Source organism: Salvelinus sp. IW2-2015, linkage group LG18 (genome assembly GCF_002910315.2).
Source record: "Salvelinus sp. IW2-2015 linkage group LG18, ASM291031v2, whole genome shotgun sequence".
NCBI classification, from domain to species: domain Eukaryota; kingdom Metazoa; phylum Chordata; class Actinopteri; order Salmoniformes; family Salmonidae; genus Salvelinus; species Salvelinus sp. IW2-2015.
In genome coordinates this window covers 25,345,736-25,367,085 of record NC_036858.1, presented here as the reverse complement: position 1 = coordinate 25,367,085, position 21,350 = coordinate 25,345,736, and the positions used below count along the sequence as shown (strand labels likewise).

General features: G+C 41.5%; 1 protein-coding gene across 1 annotated transcript in view; it reads right to left on the bottom strand.

Moving 5' to 3' along the window:
• LOC111977609 (tyrosine-protein phosphatase non-receptor type 13) overlaps positions 1 to 21,350 on the bottom strand; it is a 66,270-nt gene that overhangs the window by 8,185 nt on the left and 36,735 nt on the right. Inside the window, exons 9-14 of the mRNA XM_024007113.2 lie at positions 16,548 to 16,684; positions 16,072 to 16,220; positions 15,832 to 15,922; positions 5,191 to 5,347; positions 4,738 to 4,915; positions 4,189 to 4,404 (exon numbers count right to left, since the gene is read on the bottom strand). Coding sequence (XP_023862881.1) covers positions 4,189 to 4,404; positions 4,738 to 4,915; positions 5,191 to 5,347; positions 15,832 to 15,922; positions 16,072 to 16,220; positions 16,548 to 16,684 — 928 coding nt within the window. The remainder of the gene's footprint in view (positions 1 to 4,188; positions 4,405 to 4,737; positions 4,916 to 5,190; positions 5,348 to 15,831; positions 15,923 to 16,071; positions 16,221 to 16,547; positions 16,685 to 21,350) is intronic.

Sequence of the window (21,350 nt, the reverse complement as noted above, 5' to 3'; positions counted from 1 at the left end):
ACTTATTTTAATCACTGGTGAACTCACCCATGATGTAATGAATTGTAAATAGTAATTGCTATTAGTTCATTTATAGTATGGTTTCTGTCAGCTGAAAGTTAGCTAAATATGACTACTCAGATTAGCTCACTCTTTCCTCAGTTAGTGCTAGGACTCATGTAGCCTACATTTTTTAGATTTGGATGAGAATTGTGTTTTGCTGTTGCTATTTATTTGAATGTCTGAACATTCCATCCAAAAATAAACTGCTCACACTGAGAACATAAAGTTGTTAAGACTGTTTGTGCAAAATGTTTCTGTGAAAAAACAGTGTGGCCAGCTCAAATGCTGACTGTTGCGTCTTAGACGTGGTCGGATGACGCAGATGCTACGCTACAGGACTGTTTTGCTAGCACAGACTGGAATATGTTCTGGGATTCAGGCAATGGAATTGAGGAGTACAGCTTCATCAATAAGTGCATCGATGACGTCTTCCCCAAAGTGGCCGTACGTACATTTCCCAACGAGAAACCATGGATTACAGGCAACATCCGCACTGAACTAAAGGCTAGAGCTGCCAATTTCAAGGAGCGGGACACTAATCTGGACGCTTATAAAGAAATCCTGCTATTCCCTCAGACAAAGCATCAATACAGGACTAAGATTGAATCCTACTACACCGGCTCTGACGCTCGTCAGATGTGGCAGGGCTTGAAAAATATTACGGACTACAAAGGGAAACCCAGCCGCGAGCTTCCCAGTTACGCGATCATACCAGACGAGCTAAATGCATTTTGTGCTCACTTCGATTCAAGCAACACTGAAGCATGCATGAGAGCACCAGCTGGTCCGGATGACTGTGTGATCACGCTCCCACGTAGCCAATGTGAGCAAGACCTTTTAAACAGGTCAACGTTCACAAAACCGTGGGGCCAGACAGATTACCAGGACATGTACTCAAAGCATGCACAGATCAACTGGCAGGTGTCTTCCCTGATTTTTTCAACCTCTCCCTGACCGAGTCTGTAATACCTACATGTTTCAAACAGACCAGCATAGTCCCTGTGCCCAAGAAAGCAAAGGTAACATGCCTAAATGATTACCGCCCTGTAGCACTCACGTCGGTAGCCATGAAGTGCTTTGAAAGGCTGGTCATGGCTCACAACACCATCATGCTGGAGACCCTAGATCCACTCCAATTTGCATACTGCCCCAACAGATCCACAGATGACGCAATCTCAATCACTTCCCTTTCCCACCTGGACGAAAGGAACGCCTATGTGAGAATGCTGTTCATTGACTATTGCTCAGCATTCAACACCATTGTACCCACAAAGCTCATTACTAAGCTAAAGACCCTGGGACTAAACACCTCCCTATGCAACTGGATCCTGGACTTCCTGACGGGCCGCCCCCAGGTGGTAATGGTAGGCAACAACACATCTGCCACGCTGATCCTCAACAGTGGGGCCCTTCAGGTGTGTGTGCTTAGTTCCCTCCTGTACTCCCTGTTCACCCACGACTGTGTGGCCAAACACGACTCCAACACCATCATTGAGTTTTCTGACGACACAACAGTGGTAGGCCTGATCACCGACAACGATGAGACAGCCTATAGGGAGAAGGTCAGAGACCTGGCAGTGTGGGGCCAGGACAGCAACCTCTCCCTCAATGTGAGCAAGACAAAAGGAGCTGATCATGGACTATAGGAAAAGGAGGGCCCCGAACAGGCCACCATTAACATTGACGGGGCTGAAGTGGAGCCGGTCAAGAGTACCTTGGTGTCCACATCACCAACAATCTATCATAGTCCAAACACAGCAAGACAGTTGTGAAGAGGGCACGATAACACCTTTTCCCCCTCAGGAGACTGAAAATATTTGGCATGGGTCCCCAGATCCTCAAAAAGTTCTACAGCTGCACCACCGAGAGCATCCTGACCGGTTTGATCAACAGCTGGTATGGCAACTGCTCGGCATCTGACCGTAAGTCGCTACAGAGGGTAATGCGTACGCCCCCAGTACATCGCTGGTGCCAAGCTTCCAGCCATCCAGGACCTATATGCTAGGCGGTGTCTCTGCTACCGCATGGCAAGCGTTACAGAAGCGCCAAGTCCAAGACCAAAAGGCTCCTTAACAGCTTCTACCCCAAGGAATAAGACTGCTGAACAATTAATCAAATGTTTTTATACTGCTGCTACTCGCTGTTTATTATCTATGCATAGTCACTTTAAAAATGACCTTGACTAACCTGTACCCCCGCACATTGACTCGATACCAATACCCCCTGCATATAGCCTCGTTATTGTTATGTAATTTTCTTGTGTTACTTAGATTTTTTTGTTTTTGAAATTCACTTTAGTTTATTTAGTAAATATTCTTGAACTGCATTGCTTGTAAGTAAGCATTCGGCGCATGTGACAAAGAAAATTAGATTTGATAAACACAACATGTAAAGTGTTGGTCCCATGTTTCATGAGCTGAAATAAAAGATCCCAGACATTTCTCATACGCACAAAAAGATTATGTTGCTCAAATGTTGTGCAGAAATGTGTTTACATCCCTGTTAGTGAGCATTACTCTTTGCCAAGATAATCCATCCACCTGACAGGTGTGGCATATCAAAAAGCTGATTAAACAGCACGTTCATTACACAGGTGCACCTTGTGCTGTGGACAGTAAGGCCACTAAAATATGCAGTTTTGTCACACAACACAATACCACAGATGCCTCAAGTTTTGAGGGAGCATGCAATTGGCATGCTGACTGCAGGAATGTCCACCAGAGCTATTGCCAGAAAACTGAATGTTCAATTCTTTACCATAAGCCTCCGCCTAAAAACCGCAGACCATGTGCAACCATGCCAGCCCAGGACCTCCACATTCGGCTTCTTCGTCTGCAGGATTGTCTGAGACCAGCCACCCAGACAGCTGATGAAACTGAGGTGTATTTCTGTCTATAATAAAGCCCTTTCGTGGAGAAAAATAAATTCTGGATTGCTGGGCCTGGCTCCCGAGTGGTTGGGTCTGGCTCCCCAGTGGATGGGCCTATGCCCTCCCAGGCCCACCCATGCCTGTGCTCATGCCATGTGAAATCCATAGATTAGGGCCTAATTCATTTATTTCAATTGACTGATTTTCTTATATGAACTGAACTGGTAAAATCTTGAAATTATTGCATGTAGCATTTTACATTTTTGTTCAGTAGCGTTTTACTCCAATGTTTGTAAACACACGCTGTAAAGCATCAAAACATGATTAAAAACTATAATTTTGGTCAGGCCTTGCATCCATAGCTCAGTCTTTGAATATGAGAGTGGTTACAATTATCCAGCCCCATACCTCAGTTTATCGAAACAGTGGCTGGGAAACACTTTGTTAATGTTTCAATTGCAGATTGAAGAGCGTCTGAACTAACCGATATTGTCTGGGCTTTTCTGCTGCTCATTAGGAAAAACAAGATTTGCGTCTTCGATGTGGGTGTGTTATGTTCGCTATATCGTACCCTGACATTTGTTGTTGTTTGTCCATCTTGAGTCACCATAGCAACAACATTGCCACTACTACTTTTTTCAGAATTAATCTTTGATGAATCAGGAATAAAATTTGACGTTTTTACAGAGGTTTTAGTTGCACAATTTTACATCTAGCTAAGGTGTTTTGTGCAGTATTTCTGAAGAAAAACAATTTCCATGAAAAGTAAACAGTGCAGACAGCTGACGCAACATTGCTGAGAAACATGCTGTCAGTACGGACTGATTTCTGAGAACACATCTTCATCAGAAAGCTGTCAAACTATTGTTAATAAAGAACAAGCTACATGTTGTTTTATCAGTGCCTAAAATCAGTAACTAGTAAGAACATAGGTCTGTTTATCAATTTGAGAGTGGTTACATTTCTCCAGGCCCATCCAGCTTTTATTGTGTCAACTGTGGATTGCACCTTTAAAATAGAATTTGTAGAGTACTAATGTTACTGTTCCCACTACAACAATAAATACTTAAATACAGTGTACATGTACTTTTGTCCTTGAAACATTTAATTGAAATACTGTAGAATTCCATTCAATCCTATGGAGGAATGCTCCTTCTGAGGAGTACCAATATGGTGGACAGGGGATTCAAAACGGGGGATTCTCTCATTGCCAAAACATAGCATCAGTATTCTAGTGTTTATATACATCATTGGTGAGCACGTGTGCTCCAACTTACCGGGAGATCGTATTCTATGAGACTCAGTATGACATCGGTGCAGATCAGTACTCCTGTTCGTCCTATTCCAGCACTACAGTGTACAGTGACAGGTCCTTTATGGTGGACCGCTCGGAGGTAACGGATAAACCTGACCAGCTGCTCTGAACACTGCGGCACACCGTGGTCAGACCAACGGGTAAACTTCAGGTGACGGACAAAGTGGGTCTTACCAGACTGGAACAGGAGGGAACAGATATCAATCAACTGATCAATCAATAAAATGTCAAATTAGAATATTTGTACAAATAGGTTTTAACATAACAGAAACCAGGGCCTAAACCCTCTAAGAGATGACAGTGGCTTATGGACGACTTAATTGAAATGAGAGAGATTGCGCATCCTTCAAAACTGCTTCATTGGATTTAGTAGATACAAAATTAGCACATTATACTCATGCTAATTTATGCTTTACATATTTCAGCTTTCTACTATCCTCTCTCCGTCACATCTATGAGTAGATCGTATTTGAGATGTGTTCTCTTTCTGTCATCCCTCTCTCCCCCTCACCTCTTTCTCCACCATGCGGATGATCCTGATGTGGAAGTATTCCTGGATCTGCTGGTTCTCCAGGCTGAGATGGAAGCGTCCCGTGTCCAGGGGACAGCTAACCTTCTTTGGCCAGTAGCGGTGACACTTCACCCTGCCTCTCTCCACATTCTGGGTCATCATGGCTATCACATCAGACCTGGGAAGTGGGGGAGGAGGGTTGTTAACAACTTTGTACTGTTCAATTATATGCTATAAGATTTTAGTTAGAGGTCAGCACTGACACACCAGTATTGTGTTCATTAGGCATCAAATAGAAGAAAGCAGACTGAAACAGGGAGGGACTACATGGACTTATCCAATAATAAATGCAGATTTTCTACTGGAAAATATTTTCTGCCAAAACATTTGTGTGTGCACTGATGTCATGTACTGTATGTAAACACTTTTCACAACACAGTAATCACCACAGACCTGTTCTCCCAGACCATCTGCCAGAAGTCGGGCACGGTGGAGGGCAGAGGACCCTGGCAGGAGATATAGAAGAACTCCTCGCTGCCAACCTCCATACGGATATAACTGGCGTTAATATAGTCCTGGTTATCACCCACTAGAACACGCGTCTTATCATCTAGAGAATGGGAAGAGAGAGCGAGAGAGGGGTTAGAGAGGGGCAGAGAGAGATAGTTATATAGTCATGCTGTGTGTGTGTGTGTGAGGAGGACATATTTTCCAAATGACTAATAAAATTATCTGAATCACAAAAATGGTCAGATGTACACTACCGTTCAAAAGTTTGGGGTCACTTAGAAAGAAAAGCAATTGTTTTTGTCCTTTAAAATAACATAACATTTATCAGAAATACAGTGTAGACATTATTAATATTGTAAATGACCATTGTGGCTGGAAACGGCTGATTTTTAATGGAAAATCTACAAAGGCCCATTATCAGCAACCATCACTCCTGTGTTCCAATGGCACGTTGTGTTAGCTAATCCAAGTTTATCATTTTTAAAGGCTAATTGATCATTAAAAAACCCTTTTGCAATTATGTTAGCAGAGCTGAAAACTGTTGTTCTGATTAAAGAAGCAATACAACTGGCCTTCTTTAAACTAGTTGAGTACCTGGAGCATTTGTGGGTTCGATTATAGGCTCAAAATGTCCAGAAATGACACCACACTCCGAGTGACCTCACCTCCTCCCTGTAGGCTGTCTTGTCATTGTTGGTAATCAAGCCCACTGCTGTTGTGTCGTCTGTAAACTTGATGATTGAGTTGGAGGCATGCATGGCCACGCAGTCATGGGTGAACAGGGACTACAGGAGGAGGCTGAGCACGCACCCTTGTGTTGAGGATCAGCGAAGTGGAGATGTTGTTTCCTACCTTCACCACCTGGGGGCGGCCCATCAGAAAGTCCAGGACCCAATTGCACAGGGCGGGGTTGAGACCCAGGGCCTCAAGCTTAATGATAAGCTTGGAGGGTACTATGGTGTTGAATGCTGAGCTGTAGTCAATGAACAACATTCTTACATACGTAGGTATTCCTCTTGTCCAGGATAGAGCAGTGTGCAGTGTGATGGACGATTGTATTGTCTGTGGCCCTATTTTGGTGGTATACAAATTGAAGTGGGTCTAGCATGGCAGATAAGGTGGAGGTGATATGATCCTTGAACCGTCTCTCAAAGCACTTCATGATGACAGACTGGGATAGGGAGAGACTGAATATGTCCGTAAACACACCAGCCAGCTGGTCTGCACATGATCTCAGGATGCGGCTAAGATGCCGTCTGGACCAGCAGCCTTGTGAGGGTTAAAACGTTTAAATGTCTTACTCACGTCGGCCACAGAGAAGGAGAGGGGGGGCCTGCAGTCCTTGGTAGCGGGCCGCGTCGGTGGCACTTTATTATCCTCAAAGCGGGCAAAGAAGGTGTTTAGTTTGTCTGGAAGCAAGACGTTGGTGTCCGTGACGTGGCTGGTTTTATTTTTGTAGTCCGTGATTGCCTGTAGACCCTATCACATATGTCTCGTGTCTGAGCCGTTGAATTGCAACTCCACTTTGTCCCTATACCAACATTTCATTTGTTGGATTGCCTTGCGGAGGGAATAACTACACTGTTTATATTCGGCCATATTCCCAGTCATCTTTCCATGGATAAATGCGGTGGTTCACGCTTTCAGTTTTGCGCGAATGCAGCCATCTATCCATGGTTTCTGGTTAGGGTAGGTTTTAATTATCACAGAGGGTACAACATCTCCAATGCACTTCCTTATAAACTCACTCAACGAATCAGTGTATAAATCAATGTAATTCTCTGAGGCTGCCCGGAACATTTCCCAGTCCGAATGATCAAAACAATCTTGAAGCGTTGATTCCGATTGGTCAGACCAGCATTGAATAGTTCTTGTCATGGGCATGTCTTGTTTGAGTTTCTTCCTATAGGACGGTAGTAGCAAAATGGAGGCGTGGTCAGATTTGTTGCTAATGCTACTTTGCTACCTGCCAACTTTAATAATTTTTTTAAAATTCCCCCGCTCAACTTTTTTCATTCAACATGCTTTACAGTCGCTGTACTCATAATAAACAGGAGAACGATCGCCTTATGGTGAGGATATCCGTGCTGCAAGCCCAGCTTCAGACGCAATCGTTAGGCAGGGTAATTTAAGTGTAGGAAAGGATGAAACAGCGTCTGAGCCACCAATAAGTGCCGATAGTAGTATAAATCCCATAGCACAGTCCCCGCAGCCAGACAATTTTCTCATGGCCTCTGGAAGGAAATGCTGTAGGAATGCTCAACCGGTGTTGCTCATTCAGCCAACATAAACTTCCAACCGGTTCTCCCCATTAAGCAATGGGTCGGAGTCTGAGGCCGAGCCATCTCTAGTCTCTATTCCACCCGTTATGGGGTCTGAGACACCGAAGCCTCCCACCATTAGCTCTGACAAATTGAAAACCCTAGTCATTGGCGACTTCATTACATGCAGTATTAGATTTAAAAAGAATAATCCAGCGATCATACATTGTTTACCAGGGGGCAGGGCTACCGACGTTAAGGCTAATCTGAAGATGGTGCTGGCTAAGGCTAAAAATGGCGAGTGTAGAGAGTATAGAGATATTGTTATCCACGTCGGCACCAATGATGTCAGGATGAAACAGTCAGAAGTCACCAAGCGCAACATAGCTTCAGCGTGTAAATCGAATAGAAAGATGTGTCGGCATCTAGTAATTGTCTCTGGCCCCCTCCCAGTTAGGGGGTGATGAGCTCTACAGCAGAGTCTCACAACTCAATTGCTGGTTGAAAACTGTTTTCTGCCCTTCCCAAAAGATAGAATTTGTACATAATTCGCCCTCATTCTGACCAAGCCTGGCCAGCTGAGGAGTGACGGACTCCATCCTAGCTGGAGGGGTGCTCTCATCTTATCTATGAACATAGACAGGGCTAGTCTGCCACTAGCAGTCAGTGTAGTCAGCTCAGCTATCCGCATTGAGACCGTGTCTGTGCCTCGATCTAGGTTGGGCAAAACTAAACATGCCGGTGTTCGTTTTAGCAATCTCACTGGAATAAAGGCCACCTCCATTCCTGTCATTATTGAAAGAGATTGTGATATCTCACATCTCAAAATAGGGCTACTTAAATGTTAGATCCTTCACTTCCAAGGCAGTTATAGTCAATGAACAAATCACTAATCATAATCTTGACGAGATTGGCCTGACTGAAACATGGTTTAAGCCTGATGAATTTACTGTGTTAAATGAGGCCTCTCCTCCTGGTTACACCAGTGACCATATCTCCCACACATCCCGCAAAGGTGGAGGTGTTGCTAACATTTATGATAGCAAATTTCAATAGACAAAGAAAATAATGTGTTTTCGTCTTTTGAACTTCTAGTCATGAAATCTATGCAGCCTACTCAATCACTTTTTATTGCTACTATTCAGGAGTTCCCTGAATTCCTGTCGGACCTTGTAGTCATGGCAAATAATATTCACATTTTTGGTGACATTTATATTCACATGGAAAAGTCCACAGGCCCACTCCAAAAGGCTTTCGGAGCCATCATCGACTCAGTGGGTTTTGTCCAACATGTCTCCAGACCTACTCATTGCCACAGTCATAATCTGGACCTAGTTTTGTCCCGAGGAATAAATATTGCGGATCCTAATGTTTTTCCTCATAATCCTGGACTATCGGACCATCATTTTATTAAGTTTGCAATAGCAACAAATAATCTACTCAGACCCAAACCAAGGATCATCAAAAGCCGTGCTATAAATTCTCAGACAACCGAAAGATTCATAAATGTCCTTCCAGACTCCACCTACCCAAGGATGTCAGAGTACAAAAATCAGTTAACTTCTTTGGGAACGGGGGCAGTATTGAGTAGCTTGGATGAATAAGGTGCCCAGAGTAAACTGCCTGCTACTCAGGCCCAGAAGCTAGAATATGCATATAATAATAATAGTAGATTTGGATAGAAAACACTCTAAAGTTTCCAAAACTGTTAAAATAATGTCTGTGAGTATAACAGAACTCATATTGCAGGCAAAAACCTGAGGAAAATCCAACCAGGAAGTGGGAAATCTGAGGTTTGTAGTCTTTTTAAGTGATTGCCTATCCAATATACAGTGTAAATAGGGTCAGATTGTCTGACTTCCTTCCTACGCCTTCCTAAGGCTTCCACTAGATGTCAACAGTCTTTAGAACGTTGTTTCAGGCTTCTACTATGAAAGGGGAGCGAATAAGAGCTGTTTGAACCAGGGGTCTGGCTGAAAGCCTTCCGCGCGGCCGTGAGCGCGAGCTGCGTTTCCTTTCATTTCTAAAGACAAAGGAATTGTCCGGTTGGAATATTATTGAAGATTTATGATAAAAACATCCTAAAGATTGATTCTATACATCGTTTGACATGTTTCTACAAACTGTAGTGGAACTTTTTTGACTTTTCGTCTGGACTTAGTTCCCGCGACTTGTGCATTTGGATTACTGGACTAAACGCGCGAACAAAACAAACATTTATTGTCTAACATGGAGACCTGGGAGTGCCATCAGATGAAGATCATCACAGGTAAGTGATTCATTTTAACGCTATTTCTGACTTTTGTGACACCTCTCCTTGGTTGGAAAATGGCTGTATGGTTTTCTGTGGCTAGGCGCTGACCTAACATAATCGCAAAGTGTGCTTTCGCCGTAAAGCTTTTATGAAATCTGACACAGCGGTTGCGTTAAGGAGACGTTTATCTTTAATCGTATGTTTAACACTTGTATCTTTCATCAATGTTTATGATGAGTATTTCTGTAATTTGATGTGGCTCTCTGCGCTTTCACCGTATATTTGTTTGAGACAATGCATTTCTGAACATAACGCACCAATTTCAAATGAGGTTTTTGGACATAAAGATGAACTTTATTGAACAAAACACACATTTATTGTCTAACATGGAGTCCTGGGAGTGCCATCCGGTGAAGATCATCAAAGGTTAGTGATTCATTTTAACGCTATTTCTGTCTTTTGTGACACCTCTCCTTCTTTGGAAAATGGGTGTATGGTTTTCTGTGGCTAGGCGCTGACCTAACATAATCGCAAAGTGTGCTGTCGCCGTAAAGCCTTTTTGAAATCAGACACTGTGGCTGGATTAACAAGAAGTTTATCTTTAAAATTGTGTATAATACTTGTATGTTTGAGGAATTTTAATTATGAGATTTCTGTTGTTCGAATTTGGCGCCCCGCAATTTCACTGGCTGTTGGCGAGGTGGGACGCTACCGTTCTACATATCCCAGAGAGGTTAACCACCTAACTGAGGAACTAAATTTAACCTTGCATAATACCCTAGATGCAGTCGCACCCCTAAAAACAAAAAACATTTGTGATAAGAAACTAGCTCCCTGGTATACAGAAAATACCTGAGCCATGAAGCAAACTTCCAGAAAATTGGAACGGAAATGGAGCTACACCATTCCTCCGATTAGCTTGGAAAGACAGTACCGTGCAGTATCAAAGAGCCCTCACTGCTGCTCGATCATCCTATTTTTCCAACTTAATTGAGGAAAATAAGAACAATCCAAAATGTATTTTTGATACTGTCGCAAAGCTAACTAAAAAGCAGCATTGGATGGCTTTCACTTCAGCAGTGATACATTCACGGACTTCTTTGACGAAAAGCTCATGATCATTAGAAAGCAAATTACAGACTCCTCTTTAAATCTGCGTATTTCTCCAAAGCTCATTTGTCCCGAGTCTGCAAAACACTGCTAGGACCTAAGATCAAGGGAGACACTCAAGTTTTTCAATACTATATCTCTTGACACCTTGACACGTTACAAAATAGTAATGGACTCTAAACCTTCAAGCTGCATACTGGACCCTATTCCAACTAAACTACCAAAAGAGCTGCTTCCTGTGCTTGGCCCTCCTATGTTGAACATAATAAACGGCTCCCTATCCACCGGATGTGTACCAAACTCACTAAAAGTGGCAGTAATAAAGCCTCCCTTGAACCAGAAAATATAAAAAACTATCGGCATATATCGAATCTCCCATTCCTCTCAATTTTTTTTAATTTTTTTTTTTAAAGCTGTTGGTGTCTGGTTTTATACCCCATCATAGCCTGAGACTGCACTCGTGAAGGTGGTAAAATACCTTTTAATGGCGTCAGACAAAGGCTCTGCATCTGTCCTTGTGCACCTAGACCTTAGTGCTGCTTTTGATACCATCGAGCTCCACATTCTTTTGGAGAGATTGGAAACTCAAATTGGTCTACATGGACATGTTCTGGCCTGGTTTAGATCTTATCTGTTGGAAAGATATCAGTTTGTCTCTGTGGATGGTTTGTCCTCTGACAAATCAACTGTAAATTTCAGTGTTCCTCGAGATTCAGTTTTAGGACCACTATTGTTTTCACTATATATTTTACCTCTTGGTGATGTAATTCGTAAACATAATGTTATCTTTCATTGCTATGCGGACGATACACAGCTGTACATTTCGATGAAACATGGTGAAGCCCCAAAATTGCCCTCCCTGGAAGCCTGTGTTTCAGACAAAAGGAAGTGGATGGTGGCAAATGTTTTACTTTTAAACTCGGACAAAACAGAGATGCTAGTTCTAGGTCCATAAAAACAAAGAGATCTTCTGTTGGATCTGACAATTAATCTTGATGGTTGTACAGTCGTCTCAACTAAAACTGTGAAGTACCTCGGCGTTACTCTGGACCCTGATCTCTCTTTTGATGAACATATCAAGACAGCTTTTTAGATCAATGTAACATTGCAAAAATCAAACTTTCTGTCCAAAAATTATGCTGAAAATTTCATCCATGCTTTTGTCACTTCTAGTTTAGACTACTGGAATGCTCTACTTTCTGGCTACCCAGATAAAGCACCAAATAAACTTCTGTTAATGCTAAACACGGCTGTTAGAATCTTGACTAGAACCAAAAAATGTGATCATATTTCTCCAGTGCTAGCCTCTCTACACTGGCTTCCTGCTCCAAGGTTTTACTGCTAACCTACAAAGCATTACATGGGCTTGCTCCTACCTAGCTTTCCGATTTGGTCCTGCTGTACATACCTACACGTACGCTACGGTCACAAGACGCAGGTCTCCTTATTGTCCCTAGAATTTCTAAGCAAACAGCTGGAGGCAGGGCTCCTATAGAGCTAAAGTCACTGTGTACTACTATAATAAAACACATAATATTTCTATGCCACATACTCTCTGGTCAGTTTCACAATCTTCCCTAAACATGTTTCCTCATTACAGGAGTTAACTCTGAGGACAAACCCATAAACCATTTTAGGTTTATAAACACCACATTTATTGTCCATGGAACGTCCTGTGAAACACACATTCCTCAGTAGTTTTCCAAAATAGAACAATAAAACAGCATTTCCCAACACATTCTTGTCAGAGACATATTGCACACACACGCACGCAAACACGCACACACACACTTTACGAGGTGACCAGTGTGTTCCACAAATGCGCTGTTGTTGTTTTACCAGGAACAGTCCAGTCCAGGGAATAATAAATACTACATAGAGGAAAACAACATAGAAGAAAAAACATTGATTAACGAATAATGAGAGGGTACTGGGGAGTAAATGACGTGGGAGGAGAGGCATGATAGACATAGGGTGAGAAAAGAGGAGACGAGTGATGGAGGGAGGAGAAGAGAAGGAGACGAGTGTTGTGGTCTATCTCACAACGGGATCTGATGGAGATCGGGAGTCTCATCACTCAAAACCTCATCCCCTCCATCCCTCCTCACTCTTCCTTACCACATCCCTCCTTCGCTCTGTCGTCTCTCTGTCAAATCTCAACAGAGGCCAAGGTTTCATAGTTGTTCTCAGCAGATAGAAACAGAACTCCTGGAGTGAGAAAAGTAAACACTCCACTGTGTCAGCGTGTGTGTACATTAGGCCTGGGCGGTATTTCGTATTTAACTATATACCAGTATTGATGCACGGACGGGTTTGGGTTTTTACTTTACCTTCTAAAATGTTTCTTTGTTAAATGTGATACGCTACTCAGTTTTTATAGTATACTTCTGCTACTTGAGTTACCTCTCTCCCTCGGTTGTCAATAGTTACCACAGGCACAATGTCAAAATTGGCTATATCGTAAAAGTTCATGAAAACAAAGCAGTTAGCAGTATGGTTAAGGTTAGGGAAGGTTAGGGTTAGGTTTAAAATCAGATTCGAAGAACATTGTAGAAATAAGCAACTTTTAGCCATAATTWWGACTTTGTGACTGTGGTAACTAGTGACAACTTTCTCCCTCTCTCACCAAGCCTCGCCCCTCACTCAAAGAGCGCAGTTGTTGTTGCTCGACCACGAGATCACAGAGTACTGTCTTTGATGAGATCACTTGCTGACCGTTCACTCTTCAGTCTGCATCAATGCAGCAGATGCAACAATATGTTGACGACAACAATGCTGCTTTCCACTTTGCTTCTTAATAGAAATCCACAAGCGTTCCATAATTGCACTATTCGTTTGTGTATATTACTGTCTGCAAACAGGTAGTTGTCTTTTCTTATCAAGATGTGGCTAAATAAATTATGTTTGCCGATAATGCTAATTGCTAGGTAGCTGGCTAGTGTACTGAGTCAGAGCAAACGTAGCTAGTTAATACAGCCGGGGTAGTGCTGGTGTAGGCCTAATTTAGCATGTTTTTTGTGCAACAGTACCATATAAATCACAGAAATAGGCAAAGCATGTCGGTTTGGATACCAAGTATTTGGATACCAAATACTAATTGAGTGTATGTAAACTTCTGACCCACTGGGAATGTGATGAAATAAATAAAAGCTGAAATAAATCATTCTCTCTACTATTATTCTGACATTTCACATTCCTAAAATAAAGTGGTGATCCTAACTGACCTAAAACAGGGAATTTTTACTAGGATTAAATGTCAGGAATTGTGAAAAACTGAGTTTAAATGTAGTTGGCTAAGGTGTATGTAAACTTCCGACTTCAACTGTACATTCTAACTGTAGAATTATGATTATATTTCCATAATTTCAACAGATCACCCAAGTGTTTTGATCTAAATCACCAGTCAAAAGGAAATAGCAATATTTGTTTACAAATAAGGCCTAGATTTTTTGCCCATATTGTGCAGACCTATGTGGCAGTGTGGAAATTATCTCAAATGAGATAAACTTTTGGTTGAAGTTTGAGTGATGAAACAATCAGAAAACCCCCACTGAAATGGCGAAAACTCCATTGAAATGGCGAAAACCCCATTGAAATACTTAAAATGTATGTGTTGCTAACCTAGGGTCATGCACAACTCATAAAGCAAATGTAGAACTTTTATTATTCAAGAACATAAAATACCGTAAAAAATATAATTATATGATATTCTGTCCATATCGCCCAGCCCTAGTGTGTGTGTATGCATTTGAGGATCAGGTCTGATCTTTTCCCATGACAATGTTCTCAAACCCTCTAACGTGCTAAACTGTTTCAGTGTTTTTATGACTGTATGTTTGGAGAACTTTCTGTCTCCAGCTTGTAAGAGGGAGAGAAGTCTCTGACAAGCAGACTTGCCTCACCTATCACTCACACAGCCGTAAATTACCACAGCAATCGGATTAGTTTCATTTAATTGCCATGTTGCATGTAATCCAGTGTGTGTGTGTGTGTGTGTGTGTGTTGTATGGAGTCAAGTACTCCACTGTTCACCTGTAAATGTATACCTTCTGTTACACTCTTTCCATCCTGTCACTAGCAGCTGTATATCGGGGTGCTGTGGCAGTTTCCTCTCAGGTAATAGTGATCAGTCAAAACTGTAAACATGCTGACTAGAAATGTTTCATTTGTGAGAGTGTGAGTGAAAATAAATATCCTAAATATGGGAAGTCATAAAATAAGGGATAAGATTTGAGTAAACACTGCCCAGCAAGCAAAACTGGTTGCAATGACGATATTATGGTCAGGTTATATACCGGTTGTATAAGGACATTTTGTTGATGTCTTTAAAGCGGCAACCTGCGATTGCTACATCAATTTCTGGACTTTTAAATTAATGACATACTGTATACGCATTGATTCTTGAAGAATATAACTTGTGAATGCCTCATGAGCTTAGTTCAACTGCGCTACCACATCAGAACCCAAAATAAAAGCTTGTTTTACTCCAATGTTTGTAACCAATGTCATTGTAAACAAACACTGTATAGCCTCAAAACATTACTAGAACTGTACACTTGATCTCATGGGTGGTAAGTCCTTGCATCCATAGCTCTGTCTATGAATTTGAAAGTGGTTACATTTCTCCAGCCCCATCCCTCAGCTGTTTACCATATCAGTGGCGGGGTAAACCACTTTGTTATTGTTTGAAATGCAGATTGCCTCTTTAAGCTACCACAAAAAACAATATTTATCTTTCCCATGATGTCTTGTTATTGTCATTAAAAACAACTCTCATCTGGTTGCAACAAGGACCACTGGGTTGTAATCTTACAACCAGAAAATGATGACATTAAGACGTCTTGTGTCAATTTGGCCCGCAGCTGTTCTCTCCAGCCCCAGCCCAGATTAGATAGTTCTAGTGCAGACTACACAGCAGGGTAAAAGGGACTGTAGTTTAACTAGTTTAACAGAACTTACAGGGCAGGATGTCCTGGTAGCGGTTCTTCTCCCGGTTCTCAGGAGCTTTCCCCACCAGACAGTTATCAAATGGCTTTAGATGCTCCAAGGCCTAAAACAAACAACACAAACAACAGCAACTGAAAATGTTTGCTTCTGCTATTGAAAAGGCAGACCAACGTGCATGATATGGTTAGCATACTTCCTTAGTGTGTGTTTGCGTGCGTGTATGTGTATGAGGAACACAAACTGTATACCCACCATGAACTCTTGGACCAGTTCTTGCTGGTCTAGTTGATGTTGTATCATCTGTATCAGGGCTTTCACTCTGGGCCCAGAGTATTGACTGGTTTTAGCTGGACTGATCATGGCTAGGCTGGCCAACTCTTCTTCTGAAATTATAGGTGGGCCTGGAGAGAGAGGGGAGGGAATCAGTTCTTACATTTTAGTCATTTAGCAGACCCTCTTATCCAGAGCGACTTACAGGCGCAATTAGGGTTAAGTGTCTTGCTCAAGGGCACATCGGCAGTTTGCTAACTAGTCGGCTTGGGGATTCGAACCAGCGGGCTTTAGAGCAAAGGCTCTTAACCGCTAGGCTACCTGTAGTAAGGTTTTTGTAGACCAACCATTTAACAGTGCTAGAAAAAGAAAAAGCCATGATGCAAGAGCAAAGTGCCTTTGCTCAAAGCCACAACGGCAAAATAATTGGTATTTGAACCGGCGGCCCTGCCCTGTACCTGAGGAAGGTGACATCGTCTCCTGACCATTAGCTTCAAACGTCCCATCATCCTCATCCTCGCTGCTCCAGCCGTCTGATTGGGTTTTCTTGCTGCCCATGATGGGTTCGCCCAATGTCGTCACAGAAATTTGGTTCCTGGGGGGGAGGGGGTCAGGGATGAAACCATTCCTACTCTTCTGTAGGGGTCAGACCAGACCATTTATAGTGTTCCGTAATAGGGTTGAAATCGTGCAAGGCTGACCCTCCTTTCCCTGCTTCTTTTTTACCTGACCTACAGGGTCGCGCTTTACATGACTTTCAGCTTATAAAGGCTTCCTAAAACCGTAGTAATGCCTTCATAAGCACTACATAAATGTGTTAAAGCATCTATAACCGTATGTCATGCTTTATAAAGGGTTCACCCATGTCAAATGTGACATAACAAATGTGACATATAATAAAAACATGTGCTTTATAAAGGGTGACACTTTGGGCTGAAGGATGGCATACGCTCTAAAGGGATGACATCTTAGTCACATTACACCTAATCTCATTCCTAGACACTTCCACCCAAATGTGCAGAAGGTTTGGTGGACCAGCGCATCAAACTTCATTAGTTAGGGTTAGGTTTAAAATACAATTTTAAGAAGATACATTATGGAAATGGGAAGGGTTAAGTAGTGTTAAGTAGTGATAATGACAAATACTTTACTCAGTAAGGTCATTCCTATAGAATTCTATGGTCACTCCTACTAAGGCCAAATTGGTTGATAGATATTCACAGGCTTATATGTGCTATGTGTGCAATAGCCTGGGGACGACGCTACCACAAGAAACACTTGATGAAAGCCCCCAACATAATGAAATTGAAAGTGTCTTTCTTCTGGAACCAAGTCACATGTTCCTCAGTACCCAAACATGCACAAAACAAAAACATTCACCCCCCCACCGGGGAAGATCAGCGACAAAATGTTGGCACCATTGTAACAGGTTGTAATCAAGCCCTGGTCTCCAGCATGGGAACAGGTAGTCTCAGGTTGGACTACTCCAAATCATATTGGTTCTGACACACTCACACACACGCTTTGCAGGTCCATCAACCAATTGAAATACCTCTCACACCCTACAGTAACCACCTGCGGATCATGAAGGGAACCTTCATAAATAAGCAGAACATTAATAACCTATTTATTGACACTTTGTGGTGTCCTGTAATACTTAGTTTGAAGTTAGACACCTTTGGTCATTCATAACACATACGGTGCCTACGGAAAGTATTCAGACCCCTTGACTTTTTACCCATTTTTTTTTTACGTTACAGCCTTATTCTAAAATGTATTCAATCGTTATTTTCCCTCATCAATCTACACACAATACCACATAATGACAAAGCAAAAACAGGTTTCAAGAAATTTTTGCAAATTCATAAAAAATGTAATACTGAAATATCCATTTTACATAAGTATTCAGACCCTTTACTCAGTACTTTGTTGAAGCACCTTTGGCAACGATTACAGCAGCGAGTCTTCCTGGGTATGGCACTACAATCTTGGCACACCTGTATTTGGGGAGTTTCACCCATTCTTCTCTGCAGATCTTCTCAAGCTCTGTCAGGTTGGATGGGGAGCATTGCTGCACAGTTATTTTCAGGTCAATCTAGATATGTTAGGACATTCAGACTTGTCCCGAAGCCACTCCTGCTTTGTCTTGGCTGTGTGCTTAGGGTCGTTGTCCTGTTGGAAGGTCAACATTCGCCCCAGACTGAGGTCCTGAGCGCTCTGGAGCATGTTTTCATCGAGGATCTCTCTGTACTTTTCTCCGTTCATCTTTCCCTCGATCCTGACTAATCTCCCAGTCTCTGCCACTGAAAAACATCCCCACAGCATGATGCTGCCACCGCAATGCTTCACCGTACGGATGGTGCCAGGTTTTCTCCAGAAGTGACACAAGGCATTCAGGCCAAAGAGTTCAATCTTGGTTTCATCAGACCAAAGAATCTTGTTTCTCATGGTCTGAGAGTCTTTAGGTGCATTTTGGCAAACTCCAAGGGGCTGAATACTAATGTAAATAATGCATTTCTGTTTTTGAAAATATATATTTTGCAAAAACGTCTTAACCTGTTTTCGCTTTGTCATTATTGGATATTGTTTGTAGATTGCTGAAAAAAGAAACATATTTAATCCATTTTAGAATAAGGCTGCAATGTAACAAAATGTGGAAAAATCAGTGTCTCATCAACAACACTAAAAAGGTCACGGAATTAAAATACAAAATCTAAATAAAAGTCCCCCACGCAATAGTAGAAAAGTGTCAATAACCATTCATGATATATGTAAAATAATTGTCTAAACATTAACAATGATTCATATTTGTTCATATTTAATTGACATGCATTAAATGACTGTTTTAAAACATGTTCCATGGTCAAATAAATGAAGACAATGCGAATCACTGTATATGGAATACATATTGGCTTAGAGAAATAACTCATTCTGCAACAGCAAAATAATTGTAGTGAATACTCAGTAGGGTCTGTAGAATGTACTGTATGGTATCATTTCATGGGGGTCTGAATGATACGGAGTGTTGCTGGCCTTTTACGCCACCCATTCCATTGGCGGCCGAATCACATTCAATGTCACATTCAATGTACTCCACATTCAATGGGCATGCTCACTGAATTAAAGGGCAAGTACACTCAAAAATCGACATTTCTTAGATTGTTTCCAGACCTCAAAAGACATCCCCTGATGTGGTTTAAGCATTGTTGTTAACACAGAAAATTAAATGCTGTTGTTTTTCTATGAAAAAAGTGTGAAAAAACTGGGGTAAACCGAAACCTGGAAAACCAAAACCAAGAAAACGGAATTTAAAAAACACACAGAAGTAGGCAAAAAATTTAAAACGATTTTAAAAGGCCCTACCAACATTTTGGGGGAAGTTGAGATCAGGTCCAATATTGACTATGCACCTTAGTGGGAAAGAGGTTGGGACATCCTAAAAATGTTTTAGTGAAATGTCACGTCCTGACCATAGTGCTTATGTGTTTTGCTTGTTTTAGTGTTGGTCAGGACGTGAGCTGGGTGGGCATTCTATGTTGTGTGTCTAGTTTGTCTGTTTCTGTGTTCAGCCTAATATGGTTCTCAATCAGAGGCAGCTGTCAATCGTTGTCCCTGATTGAGAATCATATATAGGTGGCTTGTTTTGTGTTGGGGATTTGTGGGTGGTTGTTTCCTGTGTCAGTGTTTGTGCCACACGGGACTGTGACGGTTGGTTCGTTTGTTGTTTTGTATTTTGTCTAGTTTTCGTGTTATTAAATCATGGAAACTTACCACGCTGTACATTGGTCCTCCGATCCTTCTCGCCTCTCCTCGTCCGATGAGGAGGACGACTTAGACTGCCGTTACATGAAATATAATATAATTCATAAAATGTACCATACAGTCATGCGTGAATACATTTTTACATATGGGTTGTCAAGGGAATTGAACCCAATATGTCAGCCTTTATGAAGCACAGGTTTATGTCAGATTTGACATTGGTTGTTATGTCACAGAGTTAGGCCAAATGTATGAATCCTTTATAAAAGCATGACATATGCTTATAGATGATTTGTATCACATTTATTTAGGGTTTATGAAGGCTTTAAAAGCTGCATTTCATTTAAAGCGGGACCAAATACGGTCTAGAAAAGCTGCTATTATATCTGATATCAAACGAGATGGTAATTCTTTTTTTTATTTTTTATTATTATTTTTTATTTTTTTATTTGGGGGGGGTTGGATCAGCTTAATCTTGCGGAAAGAATGTTGCTTCCAATGTAATTGTCTGCATCATTTCCAATCCCCCATATTTTTTTGGGTAAATATATATATCCATACACGCATGCATACATATACACATATATACATACACATACCTATATAGACATACATACTTTTTTAAAGAATATACCTTTATTATTATTCCCCGCACCCTACCACCGATCCCCCAATTGGAGTAAACTAATAAACACTTCTGCTTTTACCTTCAATTTATACATCTTATACCCATCTTACAGACACAGTCCACTTTACAATAGTGGACTGTGTCTGTAAGATGGGTAATGAGATGGTAATTTTACATGAAGTAAAATTATGTGCCTTGCTTCAGCCCTTTAAAATTGTTTTTCTAGTACTGTAAGAATCAAATCAAATCAAATTTTATTAGTCACATACACATGGTTAGCAGATGTTAATGCGAGTGTAGCGAAATGCTTGTGCTTCTAGTTCCGACAATGCAGTAATAACCAACAAGTAATCTAACCTAACAATTCCACAACTACTACCTTATACACACACACAAGTGTAAAGGGATAAAGAATATGTACATAAAGATATATGAATGAGTGGTGGTACAGAACGGCATGGCAAGATGCAGTAGATGGTATAGAGTACGGTATATACATATGAGATGAGTACTGTAGGGTATGTAAACATAAAGTGGCATAGTTTAAAGTGGCTAGTGGTACATGTATTACATAAAGATGGCAAGATGCAGTAGATATAGAGTACAGTATATACATATGAGATGGGTAATGTAGGGTATGTAAACATATGTTGGTATTTCAACTAAAGTAACGTGGCCAGAAATGTTTACTGTCTCAATTTACAGGTGAGGTAGAATACACATGGTGCAATTTGTTTTTGCATCAGCAGTTTTCTTGTTGGTCGCTCATGTCAGAACTTTTGGGGGGATTAAGTCTAGCCAGCAATCTAAACATCTAGTAATCACTGTTGGATTACTGACCACGGGCCCCCATTTAATAGTCTTAAGTCACTCT